The sequence below is a fragment of the Sinocyclocheilus rhinocerous genome, unplaced genomic scaffold (assembly GCF_001515625.1).
Source record: "Sinocyclocheilus rhinocerous isolate Xijiao unplaced genomic scaffold, SAMN03320098_v1.1 scaffold1938, whole genome shotgun sequence".
Classification (NCBI taxonomy): Eukaryota; Metazoa; Chordata; class Actinopteri; order Cypriniformes; family Cyprinidae; genus Sinocyclocheilus; species Sinocyclocheilus rhinocerous.
Genome location: NW_015629065.1, coordinates 218,398 through 230,706, shown reverse-complemented (window position 1 = coordinate 230,706; position 12,309 = coordinate 218,398). Strand labels below are relative to the sequence as shown.

The 12,309-nt window shown below is 37.2% G+C and overlaps 2 protein-coding genes and 1 long non-coding RNA gene across 5 annotated transcripts in view; all 3 read right to left on the bottom strand.

Annotated features, from left to right (window-relative positions):
- Positions 1-6,253, bottom strand: part of anpeplb (alanyl (membrane) aminopeptidase-like b) — an 11,144-nt gene extending 4,891 nt beyond the window's left edge. The window contains exons 1-9 of the mRNA XM_016550475.1: positions 5,476-6,253; positions 4,741-4,880; positions 4,373-4,512; positions 4,156-4,276; positions 3,407-3,561; positions 1,888-1,995; positions 1,582-1,725; positions 1,379-1,444; positions 998-1,063 (exon numbers count right to left, since the gene is read on the bottom strand). Of these exons, the coding sequence (XP_016405961.1) occupies positions 998-1,063; positions 1,379-1,444; positions 1,582-1,725; positions 1,888-1,995; positions 3,407-3,561; positions 4,156-4,276; positions 4,373-4,512; positions 4,741-4,880; positions 5,476-6,092 (1,557 nt within the window). The 5' untranslated portion in view covers positions 6,093-6,253. The remainder of the gene's footprint in view (positions 1-997; positions 1,064-1,378; positions 1,445-1,581; positions 1,726-1,887; positions 1,996-3,406; positions 3,562-4,155; positions 4,277-4,372; positions 4,513-4,740; positions 4,881-5,475) is intronic.
- On the bottom strand, positions 216-856 carry LOC107738685 (uncharacterized). Its single transcript, XR_001639919.1, has 3 exons — positions 785-856; positions 535-617; positions 216-401 (listed from the first exon to the last, which is right to left on the bottom strand). It is a non-coding gene; the product is annotated as an uncharacterized LOC107738685 (long non-coding RNA).
- Positions 6,254-6,989: 736 nt separating the features above from the next.
- LOC107738678 (uncharacterized) lies at positions 6,990-11,081 on the bottom strand. Of its 3 annotated transcripts, XR_001639918.1 has the most exons (3): positions 10,679-11,081; positions 8,847-10,118; positions 6,990-7,033 (listed from the first exon to the last, which is right to left on the bottom strand). XR_001639918.1 is itself a non-coding variant. In XM_016550466.1 (2 exons), the coding sequence occupies exon 2, from the start codon at positions 10,042-10,044 to the stop codon at positions 8,920-8,922; it is 1,125 nt and encodes a 374-aa protein (XP_016405952.1). In that variant the 5' UTR covers positions 10,045-10,118; positions 10,679-11,081; the 3' UTR covers positions 8,351-8,919. The 3 variants fall into 3 exon arrangements, 2 of the variants coding, with proteins under 2 accessions (XP_016405952.1, XP_016405953.1); XM_016550466.1 differs by lacking the exon at positions 6,990-7,033 and having other exon boundaries at positions 8,351-10,118; XM_016550467.1 differs by lacking the exon at positions 6,990-7,033 and having other exon boundaries at positions 8,351-10,112.
- Between the last annotated feature and the right edge of the window lie 1,228 nt (positions 11,082-12,309).

The following is a 12,309-nucleotide window of genomic DNA, read 5'->3' as shown; positions in this document are numbered from 1 at the left end:
AAAGGTAGTTAGGACATTGTTAAAATAGTCCATGAGAAAACAAAAATAACGACTTTATTCAACAATTTGAACGCACGTCGAAGACTGACATGGAAGACAAGAAATTGTTGAATAAAGTCATTATTTTTGTTTTCTTTGCTGATGTCACATGAATTATTTTTACGATGTCCAGAACCAGACCGCGTGTTGGCCAAGCGTTCGCGTCTGCGTTCCCGTTCAATATTTGATTTGAAGGGATACTAATATTTCTTTAAAGATACTCACATGATGATATCTTTCAAGTTGCATACGAAGCTTATTCCAGTTTTCTTCATCGTAGTTGACACGGAAAAAGCCAGCGCAGTTGACGTTTGCGAGGAGCCACTCATCTTTGTCTTGAAGTTGAAAGTGTGGCCTTCGGACTGTAAGGAGGGATGCAGGAATGAGCAGCAGGGTTAATCACAACTAACAGTGACTGCAGATTTATGCCTGTTGTTTTGCCAGGTTTCATTTTTATTATTCGAAATGATGCTTTAATGTTTATTTGTTCCTTACCTGGACCTTTTACTTTCAGTATATCGTTTTTCTCTGTAAGATCTCTGTCCTTAATGTATCTGATGTGAACTTGCCATGCAATACTGTTAGGAAGAAAATAAACAATATTTGAATGAATCAATAAAAGTTAGTTTGGCTAAGGAAGCTACTTATAGCTTTTTTGTTTGATAGTAGTTTAAATCCAGTGCCATGTTAAATAATTCAATAATATGATACTATTGTAAACAGCAATTTGATTCTTGAAACTCACTCATGGCCCTGTGTTTGCTTTAGTAAAAAGTGTTCTTGAGAAGTCTCCCCTGTCTGGGTAATAATGGTGATTATTGGATACCCCACTTGCTCAATCCATGTGCTCATGAAGCCTTCCACATCTTCTTTTGTCTCCTGATCATTGTGGGAAACATTTGTCATTATCTTATCATATCATTTCAACTTGAAAATAGAATATAGGTCCTTAATTTACCTCTTGCAAGCATTTCAAAAGATCTTTGTACACAGTGTTCTTGTACTCGAACTTGGCAAGATACATCTAAAATACATACAAATAGTAATTAGGCAGTCAGTCCAGACCATACCTTAAAATCTTCAAAAATAAATGCATAAAAATAGTCTAATACATAAAAGCATAAATTATGCTATGGAGTATACCATGAAAGGTCGTAAGTTTAAAAAAATAAATACATTTTTTTTAAATATGGTTATTAATATGGTTTTATAATATATATAAAATATGTATATATGATATAGTTGAGTTGGGGATTAAAATAAGCTATTTCAACACTATATATATTTAAAAAATATTAATTATTATATTATATATACATTTTTCCCCATTTCGGCTTACCTTGATTCCTTTCATAAATGCGTCCTCTGTCATGAATGTGGCCAGCATTCTCAACACAGCAGCACCCTAAAAAATGTACAGAGCTTGAAAGTTTCTTATAATCCTAAAGGATTGTTTTACAAATTATAATATTGTGCAATATTGTATTGTAACATTTTTGTAAATTAAGCTTATCAACATCACAAATGTATACTGATGCCAACCTTGCTGTAGGTGATGTCATCAAAAAGTTCTGTGATCTCAGAGAAAGTTTGAATATAATTTTCCTGCAAGCTGAGAGGATGGGAAGAGTTTAAGGAATCCACTTGAAAGGCAGTCTGGGTTTCTCTGAGAACAATCAGATCTCTCTGAAAACACAAATTAATCATATCATCAGAGGAGGTTGGAGGATGCAAGTTTTAATTTAATGAATTTATGGTCAGATTGTAGAAGTCAACAACTGGAAAAAAATGAAGAATTCACCAGGGTGTATTGTTAAAATCATTATTCAAAAATAAACAAAAACATACTAAGTCCCAGCCATCAGCTTGCACCCCAATGTATGACATGTATGTGGCAAATCCTTCATTCAGCCATAGGTCATTCCACCAGCGCATGGTAACAAGGTTTCCAAACCACTGAAATTAAGCACAGGTATGAAATGTAAAGATGATTTTGCTAAAGATTTATGGGCTCTTAACAGCTAGTGGATGATCTATGTAAAAACTGTTCAGTAGATTTACAGCAAAGAAAATGCACTGCAGAATGCAAAAAATAAAATACAATTAAATAAATAATAGCAAAATAAACAGGCTAATCAAAATGAAAAGAAAAAGTTCCCTATACGTTTTCTTACTATTTTATTATGTACATGGGCAGTTAAAATGTCATGTTATTTATTGGGGATTTTTTGATGGAGCTATGGTCATTTTTTTTATTCACACTTCAGCATGAAATAGAATTAGTCAAACTGTTAATTTACGAATGGTATAGTATCTTCATTGTATTTGTTGTTTTTTGAAGCCAGTCCTATAAACCGTTACCAACTTTGGACATCTGGTATAGAGATTTATATGATACGGATATCTTTTGGGATTCAATATGGGCCAATCTTAAACTTGTTTCAAAAAATCCTAATCATCAACTATACAAAATGGTTCATAGGATGTATCTCACTCCTAGGAAATGATATTTAATGAAGCTTTCTTCATCTTCCAATTGTAATTTCTGCGCAGGAAACTCTATAGGTACCTATAGACATATGTTTTGGGATTGCCCTGAAGTTAATCATTTCGGGAAACAGGTATCTACGACTCTGAAGGACATACTGGAAGTCGATATATCATGCTGTCCTAAGCCTTTGCTTTTAAATGATGACTCATCTTTCAGTTTCTCTCTGTCTCAGACCAAATGGTTATTCTCTGGATTAACTGCAGCTAAGAAAATGCTTGCCTTACGTTGGCAACCTCCACACTCTTTAGCTTGGTCACACTGGAGGTATTCCCTTCCTGGACATTGCAAACATGGAGCTATCAGTGGCTAGGATGCACGGTGCCACTCAAAAAATGATTTCAGCTTGGATAAGGGCAACATCTGAAACTAAGGACCTGTTAAAGTGACATGTTTTAAATGTCTTTACACTGTATTTGCCTTGTGAAGTTTATGTAATTATTTTTGTTATAGACTATTTGTGATTGTACCTAATGTGATGAAATTTTTATTTATTTTTTGATGGTCGCTGTGGGTGGGTGGGTGGCATGGCATTTAAAATTAGAAAACTTTATTCCTATTGATGTATGTCTGTTATAACTATTTTCTGTAACACTTAATAAAAAATTGATTAAAAAAAGAAAACCTGTGTTAATTTACCACTTAATCAATACCACCGTAACATCCAGACAATGTACATCTGATTTTTTTGTAAGGTTTCAATTACTGCACATCTAGGTTAACAATGACATTCACTGAAATATCTAGCTTAATGTAAACTTTAGTCAGTGATGAATAATACATTATCATGAATATTTGACTGAATATTTGACTGTTTACCTGATGTGCTAATTCATGAGCAATCAGAGTGGCCACCCGTTCTTGATCAAAGGTCGATGCTGTATATTTATCATACAGCAGACCTGACTCCTGATATGAAATGAAACCCCAGTTTTCCATTGCTCCAACACTGATGTCTGGCAAAGCAATCTGGTCTGTAATAAAACAAACTCTGCATGTGATCTTGTGAAGCTTCAGTTTGTATGCTCTCGTTTTAGCTTGTACCTGTTCAATTTAGGGCAGTTCACACAAAAATGAAAAGTATGTCATTTACTGACACTTCTTCGTGTTGTTCCAAACCTATACATATACTTCGTAGTAGACATCCATAACTCCTTTCTGCTGTCTGTTGTCAGTGTTTCTTTGTTTAAATATGGCGCTTATCACATGCTGTGTGGTATCGGCGTTTGGTATCGGGGCATTTTAACGAGTACGAGTACGAGTACAGGAGGCCAGTATCGGGCCCGATACCGATACCAGTATCGGTATCGGTGCATCCCTAGAAAAAACCTTGGACTGCATTGAACTTACAGTATATGGATATAAAAATACTAAGAATTTTTAAAAAATGTATTCCCTAAAAAAATGAAGCCATACAGGTTTGGAACAATATGAGGATGAATAAATTATTTACATTTTTGGCTGAACTATAATTTAAGTACATGTTAAACTCCAACCACATGTATTAATGCAAGAATTAAATTAATCCACATTGAAATAGTGAGTGGGGTTCTTCTCCATTGACTCACCTATTTTTGTTAGTGGGTATTTCAATCCAAATATATTCTGATAGCGAATCAGAATCTTCTCTGTAACTTCAAGTGCGTAGTCAGCATGGCCAGCATAAATAGCATCCCCCCGAGCATGTATCTTGGAAATACATATTCATTATTTGTGAAATGTTCTAAATAAATAAATAAATAAGCAGGCACTCTAGTGCCTTCAATTAAAAATAAAGAAACATACATGTATGTTTGTACCGGAAGGTCTCGTTTTAGATTTAAAATCAGATACAGTGAAGGCCAATGAATAAGTTGACATGATGGGGGTCTCTTCAAATGTAGTCACAATCCATTCTTCTCCATCTATTTCTGTCTGATGTGGATCTAATGATAAAACAAAAATAGAAGTTATGTACTGTACACAAATACCTTGATTTTTTAGTTCACGTCCTTTGCAGGTTTTGAGCCCGCTGCTGTTTGCTGCTCTGACATGTATTGTTATCTCTATTAGAGACAGGAGGACGAAATATCTTTGAAATCATCTTTCATTATTATCAGAACAGTGAGATTCTGACATGATCAAGTCTAATAATAACTACTAAGGATCCTAACCTCCTATTCCATTGGACAGGGCAACAGTGTCGGGTCTGTGGATAATAGTAATTTGAAACACAGCCTTCAGCGCTGGCTCATCAAAGCACGGAAACACTTTCCTGGCATTTGTGGGTTGCAGCAGACTGGTGGCGAATAATCTGTTTGCGGAGACATTTTTATGCAAAACATAAGTAAATAAAAATGAACAACAGTAATTCAGTTTAATTGTTCTGGATTCATGTTATTTGTCATAAAGAATTGTGATATCCACATATAAAAACAACAGCGAAGTGAGGATTTGATAGTTTTAGAGAAGAAACGTGCAACAAAAATCTCAGGAGGAAACTGTTTGTGGAGACATTTTTATGCAAAACAGTACATATAAATGAACAATAGTAATTGAATTCAAATGTTCTGGATTTATGTTGTTTGTCATAAAACGTGATATCCATTTGAAAAAACAACAACGAAGTGATGAAACGAGCAACAAAAATCTCTGAAGGCTTTGAAAAACTATTTGTGAAGCCAAACACATGTAAATATATGAGGCGTTTCTTAGGTTGATATAATTAGACATGCACATTTTGTCAGTGAAGTTCCTATGGGTGTTTTTAACTGAACTGAAAACATATTTTGAAAGACAAAAATATAAAAGTAAAATATAAATGAAATAAAAAATACATTAAAATATACTAGTTAATAAAGATGTTTTTATTAAAAGCAACTAGATTTCCTAATATTAGGAGTCTTTACCTCTCTTGATCCTCATCTTCCTCCTCCTCCTCCTCGGCTTTTACCTTCTCTGTGTAACCGCTCACATAAAACCCATCCAAGCCGTCAAAAAGTTCCCCTTCGAATTTGGTGAAAATATCATAGTAGGTCTCATTTCCAGACATTGCATCCTTGAGTTGGATCTCGAGGAAATTAGTTTCATTGTGATGAATTTTATATCCACTCACTGATAATTTCTCATTTGAATCAGATTTTCTCACTTCCACAGTTGTCACATTTAGGTCCTGAGCGTGAAGAAAGATGCTCTTGGAGACTATCATACACTTTACTCTTACAGTTGAGTGTCCCGTGAAAGCAAAGGATTGGTTTGTGTAGTTATTAGGTATCACTGCATAAAGGTACGGTTGAATGAAGACTTTGTAGCTCTCAGGAATCAAATTGTCAGGAAGTCTGAGAGTCGGTGGAAGTCCTGTTGGAATAACCGGAGGTTTAGTTGGAGTCGGTGGACTCACCGGAGGGAATCTATCTATTTGAATTTTGTACATCACAGCCATCATCACTAAACCACAAACAGAAGAAACTGTGAGGACCCCAACGCCGACAGCCAAGGCCTTGGACATGCCAATTCCTTTGGCCATTTCTGATCCTTCTGAGAAACCTCCAAGAATGAATTGAGCTAGGCGAACCTGCTCTATGTTATTAGACTCTGTACCCTCTCGCAGATCTTCACAATATATGTACTGCTAAAGGCGTCAAGCACCTATACCACGCCTAGAAGAGACCACGCATTTCGAGATTATACATTAACCAGCCTGGATGAGCCAGAAACAAACAAATATGATGGTATTTCACGTACTGTGTCCCGTCACACTTTGCCCCACATCTGGAATCAGTTTTAATATCTATCAAGTAGTTAATGGTCAGAAAAAAAAACACAAAAGAGAGCTTTGATGCTGAAAAAAGAGATTCATCAAATGTTAAAGGGGTCATATGATGCGATTTCATTTTTTCCTTTCTCTTTGGAGTGTTACAAGCTCTTGGTGCATAAAGAAGATCTGTAAAGTTGTAAAGACTAAAGTCTCAAATCCAAAGAGATATTCTTTATAAAATTTAAGAGTTAGCCACACACAGTTTTTATCTCATTGCGCCGGGACAGGGCATCAACAGTATGTGAGGGGCGTAACATTTCCGTCTCACGCTTGAGGTATTCGGCCAATCACAACGCACTGGATAGCTGGCCAATCACAGCACACCTCGCTTTTTCAGACCGATGAGCTTTGTAAAAATCGACGCGTTTCAAAAAGGCGGGGCATAGAGGAGAAACAATAATGTACAGTATGTGGAAAATAATGTGTTTTTTTAACTTTAAACCGCATAAACACATTTCATTACACCAAATAATGTTCTTTTTAGCAGCATCATATGACCCCTTTAAAGTACATTTTTCTTAACCACCACACACACCCAAGCTGATATTCTTGAGTCCTTCTTATGTTCTGCCAGAGACGTTCAGACCTCAGTGATGAGACATCCAGCTGTTTGGGACCTTCTTGCCGCCCAGAAACGTTTCCAGAATCCTCTGATGACACCAAAAACAAAAAAACATTCATTGACTGGTTTCTGAGACTTTTCTACTTCTATATCAGTATGTCTTTGTGTGAAACTTGTCATGTGTTTTCTTTAGAGTTAGAGGAGGGGACTCTCATGCTTAATATTTTTTTTAAGATGTCCCTACTTTCCCCTCCTTTCAGTTTTATTCTAAACTTTTTTTTAAGAAAAGTACTGTTTGGTCGTATTCAAATTTAATGAATGTCCTGTGGAATCTACTTTTTATAGACATAGATATATAATAATTTAATAACACAACTGTACTCTTTGGCAAATCTCAAAACCAAATCTCTTAGCCATTTATAATAAAAATAGATAGACTATTAAAACTTTCACCCTATTCAGAATATAAAAAGACTTCTGTCCTTTAAAATCTACATGATGTTGGAAATCAAACCATTTTGGTTTAAATCTGCCTATTTGAAACAGATTGAAGTCGACTAAATAACAATTCAGAATTATCTTAAAGTGAACTTACAAAAATAGCATTTATATGTTAACACTGATGGGAAGGAACCGAAAGTGACAGTGGACAATTTTGTAGCACAAAGTTTTGAATTAAAAAAAAATGCATTTTTAAAAACAAACAAAACGGCACACATATTAAGTAAAATCATATCAATTTATTTTAGCGGTTTCAATTCCAGCCTGTGCACAGAATTAATTTATCACTGCACCACTGCAGACTGCTGCTTTTAGGGTGCCAAGAAAGAAACACAACAGCTAGAAAAGAAAATGGTGCCATCCTGTGGACGAGCTTGAGATACTGCATTCAAATCATATTTTCACCCTTTGGGTTGTTTACTAGGAAATGCAGCTGCAAGTCAAAGAAAAAACAACAACGTATGTGCACGTGAAATAAATTACATGATTGGTCGATTGGTTTGAGGCTAAAGGCGATATTTTCATTTCATAAAATCAAAGAAAAAACTCCATGGGTCACAAACGTCATTAAAGGCACACTATGTCTTTAAGGTATATGTTAATGCTTAGCATGAATGCTGAGCATCTGATCTCAGTCAATCTATGCTTATTCATTGGTCAGCTGATACCTCAAAATGTCAAGAATGTCTTAGCAGTTCAGGTTTTACTCTCATTACTTCTTTAGAAATTCCTAAACGTAATAACTGTCCTTTTAATTATATTATGTAAGACATTTGCCCAAAATATGGATAAACATGAAGATGCAACGCAAAATTTTCACTCATGTAAAAATACTTAAAATTCCCAATCCTAGGCTTGATAAAATAAAATCTGTCTATTGAAATTCCAGTTTATGAAAGAATTGTCTCAAATATAGATTATCAGGAATGTTATAACTTTTGGTCACGGATAGCTGAAAACACTGAAATAAAATCTAGTTCAAGACAAAAATACACACAAAATAAAGGCAAAACCCCGTTTTTTGATGACTCCTACTGAAACACACAAGGACTGAAATGCTATAAGGAATTAAAGTTCTTGTCAAAGTGATCCAAACTCCATTGCCACAATCCGCTTTATCCTCCTCTTTGCACAATAGAACAATTTTCCTGAATTCACCTAAGCTCCTAAAAAATGCACACACTTCAGCCTGGAACATAAACCTTCATAGCACAACACAAGCCGAAACTCTTTTGAAGCATAATTGTATAGTTAAGTATCTGGACATATATTGAACTTAATCCAATTATTTGCTAGCAAGGGGTGGCTGACGTATAATTAAATTACAGCTTTAAATATTTTTAATTATAGAGGATCAGCAGAAGTGTGTTATCCGATTATATTTATACTAATTTTCCTACATAATTTTCTTCAGGATGTGGCGGTGTCCCTTTAGGCCGTTATGTGTGGCCTGTAATTGTTTAAGTCTCGACTTCACCAGAGCCAACTGTCTAAATGCTGAAGACAGTAGCAAGACTGCTGGAGGATTGACGTCAGCTCTCTGTAACTTTGCTCTTTCCAGTTGGGAAGGAGTCTTTCATTGTTAAGGGCCTGAAGTTTGGGCGTCCCTTCACGTAAGACCTGATACAAGCAGGGCCATCGGCTCTGTATCCGTAGTCGAGTCCGGCGGTCCAGAGTAATGCCCCGAATGATCTTTTTCGCCCGCAGCTCTCGTAGCGCTGGGAGGTTGAGGCAGGAGAAGACCAGACCTCGACTGGGCGACACATCTAGGAACTCGAGCGAAAGGGATTCAAGGGTGTACGAGATGCCTAGATTTCGCAGTGGAACAAGAACATGGAGCGTGAGGGATTTTAGATTAGGCAGCGATTTCGTCAGCGTCTGTAAAGTGTTCGGACTGACCCCTTTGAATACCCAAAAGTACTTCAATTCTAAGATACGGAGGTGTTGAAACCGAGTGATCAGCGCAACTGATGTTTCGGACCAGTCGAAGTGCAGGCGCATTTTGGTAATCCTGGGACAGCTGTGGACGAGTCTGGCCAGGAGAATCTGAAAGTTATTAACCTGGTCCATCTTGGTAACATTGTCTTGATGAGAACTAGAACTGGTGTGGACACGAAGATCAAGAGGTTCCAGCAGGGTAAATGTCCAGTTCAAGTCTAAATGACTGAGATCCCGGCAATGCACGTTCTCTAGAAGGTGCGACAGGAGCTCTACCCATTTATTGCACTGGTCCCCTAGATCAAAACTGGCCTTCAGAGTGAGCAAACTAGCCCCACGTGATATAAGGTGATGGGTGTAATGGTGAACCCAAGCCTTCCAGCGCTCAAACTCTCTGTTGGAAACGAGCAGACCCTCCTGGCCCAGATGAAACACCCCACGGCGGGAATAGTCCGCAACTCTCCAGAGCTTCCCAGAGCGCACTAAGCAGCTCCAGCTCGCACACACAAGGGCAGAGTTGCATTTGTCCACCTCACTGAGGAATGAGAGCACATGGAGCTGACATTCCAACGGTAGGGAGTTGAAAGGGAAGTAATCTTCATCAGCTCTAACCCTTCTCCTTGTATTAATGGGAACAAGGGCTCTCTTCCGTTGAGGCATGTTGTCAGTGCTTGATTAAATCTTTACGATCATCCTTTTGTCTTGCTCTCTCACTGAGAGACGTTTGACTGCACCTTACAGAAAACACAATGTCATTTATTATGTGCATCTCAGTCAACAGTAAACATTGTCTGCAAGTTCTTCATTATGCGATTTATGTCAGAAAGTTGCACTCAAGAACCGCTGTAATTGATTCAATTCGATTCATGAAGGAAATCATTCACACCGGTTTTGTGAACTAGATTAAGTATTTTATTAAAAACATTTCGTTTCAAAACAAAATGTTTCCAATGTGCAACAAGACAGAGCTTCTCAACAGTAAATGTATAAAACAAATGCAGTATTAAAACATTTTAATGTGTGCAAGTTATGCAGTCTGCGATTTATATTTAAAAGATCCGCTCTGAATGATTAATTTAACTTAGGCACCACTGTAACTGATTCAATTCGAGAAAGAAATCCCCAAAATGTTCTCCAAAATTAAACGTCATTTTAATGTGTAACAGGACAAAGCATCTTACGCATAAAACGTATTCAGTAATAAAACATTTTAACGTCTAAGTTAATCAGTGTGCAATTAATATATTTCTAACTTAAATTAGTAAACGATATGGAAACACTTATGATAACTTACCTTTAACATACTAGCAGATTTCTGAGATGTCAAGTTAATATTATAGGCAAACACACTGTAACGCTTTTGCTCAGAGAGGCTGGTGGAAGAAATAAGTCGTGTACTTTTTCCAAAACCAAAATATACAAACTTGCAAAGCCAGTAAGTTAGTAGCGCGTCGTTAGCTTGTCACCGCGGCCTGACATCTTTTAGCGATAGCTGTGAAATATCTTCTGTTCTAAAGTTCGCTCAGTGAAATTATTTAACTCAAACAATCGTGATGGTCTGACTGAGCTCTTAATTCAAAAAAGCGTTTTAATTAGAGAGAATTAGTCAGCACTTTAGCGCAAACTAAGCGGCTAAGCTGTGTTGAGAATCCCTGTGAGAGAGGCTGTTGTTGTTCTCGGCGAATGACATCATCAATGTGCGTGCTACAGTCTCGGGAGTTTATGGCTGATCCGGGAACAGCTCTGTGGATGTAGTCCTGCTGCTAGTTTAAACAGAATTTAGTTTGAAAGAACTGATCCAAGGACAGGCTAAACATGCTTTTCGATTTCTGCTGTCAGTAGTTCCGCATCTAGCGGCAGCGGTATCATTTTGTCACATTTCTCCATTACTACTTTTGTATTAAACGAATATTTCACGCTGATCGATGTTATTAAGGAAAATCGTTTCTATAACGTATTTTACGGCGTGTATCTGGTAACGTAATGAGACATCTGCACACAGACTGGTGATGGGAAGTCCGAATCATTTCAGCGAATCGGTTCTTTCGAACAATTCTTCTTCTTCTTTCAGGTTTAATGGCGGTTGGCAACTCATCTCAAAGGTGCATTACCGCCACCTACTAGACTGGAGTGTGGGTATTAGACTGACATCAAAGGAGAGGTGGAGAGAGAGGAAAATAACAATTATTCTCTTAATCTCTATATTTACTGTATTTGTATATGTACAGCACTTTGGCATACACTAGCTGTTTTTAAATGTGCTATATAAATAAACTGACCTTGACCTTGACCTTGACTTACCTCTGACTTGCTCTGATGTCATGCTCACGTGTGCAAAAAAAGCTCTCGCGACGGCGAGGCGGCTGTGTCGGATTGTGCAGTCGAGCGCAGTTGCTCTCCACCGACTGCGCTGATCAAAAGCATGATGGGAAACGACTGACTGACGTCACAGCTTAATGCTCATTGGTTCAGACAAACGTGATGCTGCGGTTCTCTTCTAAAATATATATATTTTTTAATCCGATTTCATATGATTATGTATTTAAAGTATGCATGACTGTTCCCAAACACTATGACAGTGCGATCTTTTGAGTGTCTTGTTCATCATATTTATTTTCATATAAAAGCAACAGAACTGAAATTATATCGTGTTTATTAGCAACACAGCATGTAAGTGAGAATAACGCGATATCTGCCTTTGATCTCGTTGGTATCTGTTCCACTTCGAGAGGTCAGAACTGTCCGTCTTGACTGCGCTTATTTCACTCCTCCCCGCACTGCAGCCGCCTACTCTCGCCTACATTTCAGGCAAGGCAAGACGCATCTCAAACAAGCCTACTTTCTGCTCCCGTTAGTGACGCTCACGCGGTGTTTGCATACTCTATCACAGATGAAGTGAATTAAATGCAATATTTGTCAAATACA